Genomic DNA, 8307 nt, shown 5'->3' on the forward strand with positions numbered 1-8307 from the left:
ATAACAATATATATAATATTACTTACATTAGCTATTCATTTTTAAAAACTAAAGATTGCCTCGGAGTGTCATACATGTTTCAGATGACATACGAGCTGGTATGGATGACAGGCTGCTTACCGTATTGACACTGCTAGATTTTAGCAACGCGTTTAATTGCGTTGACTTCGACATACTTCTGAAAATTCTAAGTTCTCATAACATGTCTGCGTTAGTATTGCAGTGGTTACACAGCTACCTTAGTGGTCGTCGGCAAAGAATTAAAATTGATGACTCTTTGTCCTCCTGGTCGAATCTCACTGCTGGCGTTCCACAGGGCGGCATCCTCTCTCCTCTTCTTTTCGCTATTTATATCAACAACATAACAAAAGACATTTTATCACAGCATCACATATACGCAGACGACCTTCAAATATACACTCAAGCTCCTATCTCTGATCTCTCATCGGCTATTTCCACCACAAACACTGACTTGGCCACAATAGTAAGTTGGAGTAAACAGCATGGATTACATGTGAATCCAATAAAAACTCAATCAATAATTGTCGGTAGTTCACAATACATCCAAAAATTAGATTGGGAAAATCTGCCGCCAATAACTGTTGATGGTGTTGTGGTTCCGTACAGTAAGAATGTTAAAAATTTAGGTCTCTGCATTGATCGTTCTCTGTCTTGGAATGAACAGGTAAAGCAGGTCAGTAAGAAAATATATGCCGCATCACATTCGCTTAAACGAATTCGTAACTTTCTTCCAATTCCGACTAAAATTTTGCTGGCTCAATCCCTCCTTCTCCCTATCCTAGATTATGCCGATGTATCCTATCCCGATCTCACCGAACTTCTATTGGATAAGCTCGAGCGATTTCAAAATCTATGCATTAGATTTATATTTGGGTTACGCAAATATGACCATGTATCCGATTATCGTGCTAGACTCAGATGGCTCCCTATCAGATTACGCCGGGATACTCACATACTCCATTTGCTTTACAAAGTTTTGTTTTATCGTAACACTCCCTCATATCTCAAAGATAAATTTCAGTATTTAAGTACTCACGGACTGAACCTGCGCTCTCATGAAACTCTATCTCTATGTATTCCTACACACAAATCTTTCTACAATTCTTCATTTACTGTGAAAGCTATTAAACTGTGGAATGATCTCCCCGTCACAATTAGAAAAGCTCAAACTTTCGAGACTTTCAAACGATTACTGAATAATCATTACAATAAAAAGTGATAACTTATTGTATTTAGGTATATATTTTTATTATGATATTTATTTAATATATGCTTTATGTATATATATATATATATATATATATATATATGTATGTGTGTATGTATGTTTTTATTTATAATAATTTGTATGTACTTATGTATGTGTATGTGTAGGTATATTGTTTTTTGAATTTGTTTTTTAATTATTAATCTAATATAGCTTTACCACCACCCTCTGTCATGATTTTATGTTTTTTTTTATCTTGTGTTTGGTTGCCTGGAAGAGATGGCTACTAAAGCCATAAGGCCGCCATTTGTGCATGTCTCTCTTCTGTATATGTATGTCTTTTTCCTGTTTGTAATGGTGTACAATAAAGCGTTTTCATTCATTCATTCATTCATTCATGTTTCTTATTTACTAGTTTTACAATGTACATAACAAATTTTTGTAGGAAGCTTTTATAAACTGTGTAATTGTGTATCAATCTATTCTAGAAAAATAATCAAATACTATTAACAGTATGTATTATGTAGTATGGAGAAATGATTTTGCTTTTACTAATACTATCTTTTCTTAAAAATACTGTAAATCACATGTACAGTAGATGTAGTTCATTAATGAAATTTTCTTCACTTTTCTATTGCAACAAATTTAAAAATCTGAGTATAAATGTACATATTAGGTCAAAGGCATATTTTATATCTTTTGGTTCTTAAATGTTTACTGAATGTAGTAGGCAGGTAAACAATATTTTAATCATTATTTGATTATTTCTAACATATTTTAAAGTTTATGTACATTTAATATATTATTATGAATCACATAATACTAAAAAATAAGTTAAATTTATATTATTTAACCTCTGTACTTACTAATAGTGAAGGACCATATATTTAATCTATAAATATCTAATAAAATCACTATATTTCAATTTTTACATTAACAGTCTTTTCAGCCATTGCTTTAGTTGGAGCTTTACCTGGGGGTTTAGCGGGAGGCTTTACTGTAGATCATTTCTTTTTCCTATCCTGTGTACATTTAGGGCAGTACCATTTACCTTTAGGTTTAATCTTAAGGTCTACGCAGGCAAAGTGGAACCATTCTATGGGGCAGTCTGGGTTGTCACAACCAATCATTTCACCATATGACACTTGATGGCAGAGGCAATATGTTGGCTCATTGGGATCGACGGGCATATCCAACACATCGCTAGGATGAGTGATACCAGCCACTGAATCCAAATCAGCATTTTCTTCTGGTTCTTTTGCCGGATTCACGGTTGCAGCAGTGCCCTTCTTTTGTGCCTTCTTTTTAGCCGCAGATCTACCACTAGCAACAGCGTCATCTTCGCTAGACGCACCTGCGCGTTTTTTCTTTCCTGTTGTTGTAACTGACTTTTCACTGCTTTTATTCTTCTTTCTTCCCTTCTTAACTGTTGTTGGAGTGACTTCCTGTTCTGTAGCAGCTTGTTGCGCTGCCCTAGAGCTCATTACTTTCTCTTGTATTTCGGACTCAAATCGCGCGAGGTCAGAGTCAAGGCGACGTATGTGTTTATCTACCAACTCATAAGTTTGAATTGCTAGCTGCACTTTATCATCGCCGTATTCTTTAGCTTTATTAAAAAGCCCTTGAATGGTATTTACTTTTTCTTTCTTCGTTTCCTCGTCCATCTTCGGAATATTTGGTAATAATTCATCAGCCATAAGATCGATTGTTCTCATTAAACCGTGAGCTCTATCATCAAGATCTCGCATTAATTTAAAGTTTCTTTGTAATTCTATCGGTAAATGCTGAAGACTATCAAGGTAGTGCTCTAAATAAAGAGCTGAAGTCATTTTGCAATATTTTGAATAACTTTTCCCTCGATTTTATAAATGATGATAGTTTGTAAACCCTATATTACTGGTCTGAAACTTTTCTATAGGCTAAGAATTCTAAGTCTAGATAACACTTCAGTAATATACACCAACTTTTTATACACAAATTAATTAAATAATTACAAAATTAAACAACGAATTTCCTATCGACTTGAAAATGAAATTGTAAGTAGACAATAGATTGCAGAGTGCAGACTGCAGAGTATAGACAATTTAACACACATACGTAGACTGCAAAACTTTTCTTTATGCTGCAAAACCACATTCAAAACAAACTCAGAAAATCATGTAGGTAGAGTGTAGGTACCTAGCCTTAATGTTAATGTTGCCAGATTATAAATAAAAAAGGACATTTTTTTTAATATGTATATTCGCTATTTTTTACGTTAATAATAATTAATATGCGGTATGCGTATCAGAATTTACGTTACGTAGGTATATTTATGATACGTAACATATCATTGAACCAAAATTAATTTCGTTTAGCATTTTCAACAACAAAGATTACTTATTATGAACTCTACTATTTTAATACATAAGCACCAATATTATTAGATCAATTCATTTAAATAAATGTTGTTCTGATTGTTTTTTTTAGGTTTTACGAAATACATATGAGAAAGCGTAACTAGATAGTGGCTGTTTTCCAATTACAGAGCATAATGCGACTCAGTGGCGCACAATGCCGAATTATGCTGATGCTTAATTGGAACGTGAAACACACCAGCAGGTTCAGTGTTGAAAAAAAAAATATTCATAGAGTTAGCAATAACCTCATTAATGTGTAAATAAAGTGTTATACATAATAATTGGTTGAAAAATATTTACGGTTATTTTAAGTAATTTGGATTTTGATTATTTCATTAACATTTTTTTCAATGTTTGTACCTTCATCCATACTTATATTTATTTTTTTAACACAATTTGAATTAACTTTGATTATTTCGAAAAAACTACAATGATACGAAGCTTTAAATTTTTTTCCAATAATTAATTACTAACGATAAATCGATTGCACGCATCAATTCACGCGCATTACTTTTAGGAGTGCTCGATTGTGCGAAGCGTTGCTGTAGTTGGAACATTCAACGTTATACATTATGCCGCATTATGCACTCTAGTGCTGTAATTGGAAAACACGGATTAATGATAAAAAAAGAAAGTCCTAGTATTTTTTTTTTTGTTTCGAATAAAGTCTATTTAAAAATTATTTGATGTTCAGATTTCAGAAAGCCTTAGAAGAAGCTATTTTTTACCAAGTACATAGGTTGTTTTTTATCCGCGGACAAAAACAGCCGAAGGTAAAGTCGAGCAAAGTGCCAAATATATCAATACCTTTGATATATTATTTAATTTTATTAAGTTACTATGTAAAATATGAAAATATTATTGATATTCACAACCTAAGTTCACAACGATGTTTTATATATTTTTTGTTATAACTTTTAAATTGGTTTAGTAAATTGGACGTTTGTTATTGGCACAGAACATCTAAATAATATTTAGTGTTCTGTGCTAAAAATGTGCTGTAAACTAGTGCGGCAACATCTAGCAGAGAAGCGTTTTTGCGGGATATTTAAATTATTGTCATTATTAATTTTATTAGAACAGACATGGAACAGACGAAATTATAGGTCTACAAAACTTATTACAGGAGTTTCCAATTCGGCTATTTGTCAAGCCCAAGGTGTACAAGTCAATTTTATAATGTGTTAATACTTACGAAAATAAACATGATTTTATTTTATTATTGTTTTATTTTATAAAAAATTATAAACAATCGTTAATATAGTAAATAAGTTTTGATCTGCATTATCATTACATCCATGTTTTCACATGCCATAATGATATATATTCATAATTCAAATATAGGTATGTGTAAATACATAATAATAATATTACCTATTATATGTATTACCTTTAGAAAAGTAATATGTATATTATACATGTAATAAGTACCTACATAATATTAGATGGATATCTCATTATTAAATACAGTATTATCCACTTGTGTAATGTGACTAATGATATTGAGGACAAAATAAAAAAATACGCATTATCAAGATCGTTTGTGGTTCAGTCCATTTTCCCTAGGGTTGCACACTCAAAATTTTGATTTCCCTTATTGCCATCAGATTCTGGTTTACCTATAATAGAACTTATTTTTTTTTTTTTATTTTAACATAAAATTTAGATTAGGGTTTATACTGCGTATGTTAAATAAAAACAGCTGGTTATTTATTTTTAATAATTTTATTATATTAGCAAATAAACAAGATATAAAATATTTTCTTAATAGAAATGACGCTAGTCCAGGGATACAAAGCACTTTTAGGTTTACAGATTGTTTTGTTCATTTTAAAAATATGAATGCCTCCACACAAAGCACAACATACAGGCTTTTTAAACACTTGTGTGTCTATTTACAAAACATATATAACAAGCATAATAATCCTATAAGCATTATTTTTAAAACCACAAAACAATTACGCAAATAACGGAACGTAAAAATTTCAGCGATTACAATGACAAACGGTCATCCGATTATTATAAACATTAAAAAATTAAAAACATTTAACTATAGATTAAAAAAAAATTGCAAATAAATAATTAGCTCGCCAACACATGGCCATTAGATGCGTTTACACAATCTACATGATATAAAACATGCTTTATTGATTTCCTTAATCTATACTTTACATACTTAGCACTAATCGTGATCGTATATGTATACTACTATACTACAAAACATACAATGGTGTATTACTGAATGCATATGAGGGCATCATTAAATAATTACGATTATACAATCTTTATTTGAAGATATTTAGATATTTTGACAAATATTTTAAATACTGATACAAAAATTTTCGACGTTACATTCTAAATAGATTACAAAATGTTAAACGTGCCGAATGCAGCGTTATAATTGTGATAATTACGTTGAATTTGACGATTACCTTCTCACTTAATGAAATATTATAAGGTAGCATTTGTTTCATATACATTATTAATTAATGAAGGTACTTAAATGAACTTAAGCCTAACTACATACATCTACATATAAATTTGGTACACATTCGTTGCTCCTGTTACCATTTATAACAAACCATTGCAGTTGCAAGAACAACCCAATACTGTGGAATGCATAAATAATTAAAAATGCTACTTTTCCTTTCTATTTATTTTTCATCTTGCTACCTACTAGGATTCCTATCTGTTACACAATATACTTATATGGAAGCTAAGGGTATGTTTTGTGAATATTGGCACTAATTACGCAGGTCAACTGAAAAATTATTAGTATAAAAAATTCTTTGTATATATGCAACATACAAATAAACCACAATGTTTTCTATAAAATCTGACTGTTTACAATTATATGTCAGATAAATTGGTTAGGGAGCCAGGTGCAAATTTGGTTAACTATTTCCTCTCAAGAGATAATTCGTCAGACGCATGAGAGTATAGTATTATAAAGCCTCGTGAACGTCAGCTGGCGCTCGGTTGGGGGGGTGGGCGGTTGTAGCCTCCCACGCACATAGGAAAAAAAAATACATTCATTCATTCATTTCCTCTCAGCTAAAAATTTGTCAAATTGTAGCTAACCCAATATCTCAACGAAAAAAAATAGTCAGCTGGTTACAACATGGTGTATTATACGTCAGCTGGTGTCTCGAACATGAAAGTTAAATTTAAAGAAAAATTTATTTTCCGTTATTTCCTCTCAAACAAAAATTTACCTGATGATAGCTTATATGTAACTGTGGATAAATATATATGTCAGCTGGCTGTATCTTGGTGGAAAAACCGTCAGCTGATACGGGAGGCTACAACCGCTCTTCCCCCCAACCGAGCTCCAGCTGACGTTCACGAGGCTTCATAATACTATACTTTGATGCATTTTACTAATTACCGCTTGAGAGGAACTTGGTCATAAAATCTGCTGCTGGCTCCCGGACCAAATTAAATAATCAAATACAAATCTCAAATAAAAACAGACTAGCAATGTCTTCATACAGCAATATTCATTAAACACTTTGTAAATCTCACCACATAAATTAAAATATATAAAAATCTGAAACATGATTTCACAACCGCTAATAAAATAAATTTTAAAGACATATTTTCAACAAGCAAAGCACCATTCATTCAGATTGTGCTCAGGTGGGACAGGTATGAACAATGGCTAGTAAAAGTAATGGAAGGAGTCACAAACAAGTATTTGTTCATGATCTTATAACATTTCAGTCAAATCTAACATTATTTAAAACATATGCAATACTTGTCAACACCAGTAACTATGTCCTTAAATATATCGGCGCAGTATTTGGTGAATACCCAGACCTAACACTTTCTTCAATTTATTCATGAACAATAAAATGGTCTGTTTAGGAAAAAAATTACTATTCATTGTAGTCTCCATTATAGTTTTTCTGTTTTAAAATCAAATATGCAAATTTTATCTCACACAAATAGCCATAAATACTATAGTTATTTGCAATTACTACACCAATCTAGAAATTCACTTCCCCATTATATATTGCATTACCAACACAATAAAATACCAATGTCGCCCAATGTCGACTATCACAATCACATACATGGATACTACACAAGTGTTTCATATTTATCTAGGACGTGGCTTTGATTATTATCATCTCCGTGTGACTTCGAGCGAGGTCTCGCTGCTGTATCCGATCCTGCGCTTTTCGATCGAGCCTTTTTATCATGTCCGCATGTACAAGCTACTGACGTTTGTCTCTTTAAAGTTTGCGACCGATTTCCGGCCCATTGAGGATCCAAAGACTCACTTCTGGCGTACATTTGACGCTTGTTGCGTCCCATAGTCGCATGCGTGAAGGAAACTTGTCCACCATCAGACGACGGTCTCATAGATTCACTTCGCATACAAAGATTACCGCCAGCGCGGCGGAATGAATCCAAAACCCTCTCTTCAATCTCTTCTATGTCCTTCTTCTTTACCAACCAGATTTCTTCTGAACCCCTCGTAAAGTAGCTCGATCCTTTGCTTACTGAGTACTTTTCTTTATTCTTCACTTTGCAAGTTTTAAATTGCGCGTTGGCATCTTCATTTGGTTTTGGATTTGATCGAGAGTTATCGGGCGCCACTACGTTTCGGAAAGCAGTTCCATGAGATGGGAATTGCTCTGGAATCTTCCCAATGATACTTGGCGAGCGAATGGT

The 8307-nt window shown here is 32.4% G+C and overlaps 1 protein-coding gene across 1 annotated transcript; it reads right to left on the reverse strand.

Annotated features, from left to right (window-relative positions):
* Positions 1–1625: 1625 nt before the first annotated feature.
* Ing5 (inhibitor of growth protein 5) lies at positions 1626–3289 on the reverse strand. The gene has a single exon (XM_090111827.1). It carries the CDS (start codon positions 3055–3057, stop codon positions 2233–2235), a length of 825 nt encoding a protein of 274 aa, XP_089967953.1. The 5' UTR covers positions 3058–3289; the 3' UTR covers positions 1626–2232.
* Between the last annotated feature and the right edge of the window lie 5018 nt (positions 3290–8307).

This window comes from Colias eurytheme, chromosome 17, assembly GCF_061535395.1.
Source record: "Colias eurytheme isolate Ceu_HAF_F1 chromosome 17, ilColEury1 Martin Lab GWU primary, whole genome shotgun sequence".
NCBI lineage: Eukaryota > Metazoa > Arthropoda > Insecta > Lepidoptera > Pieridae > Colias > Colias eurytheme.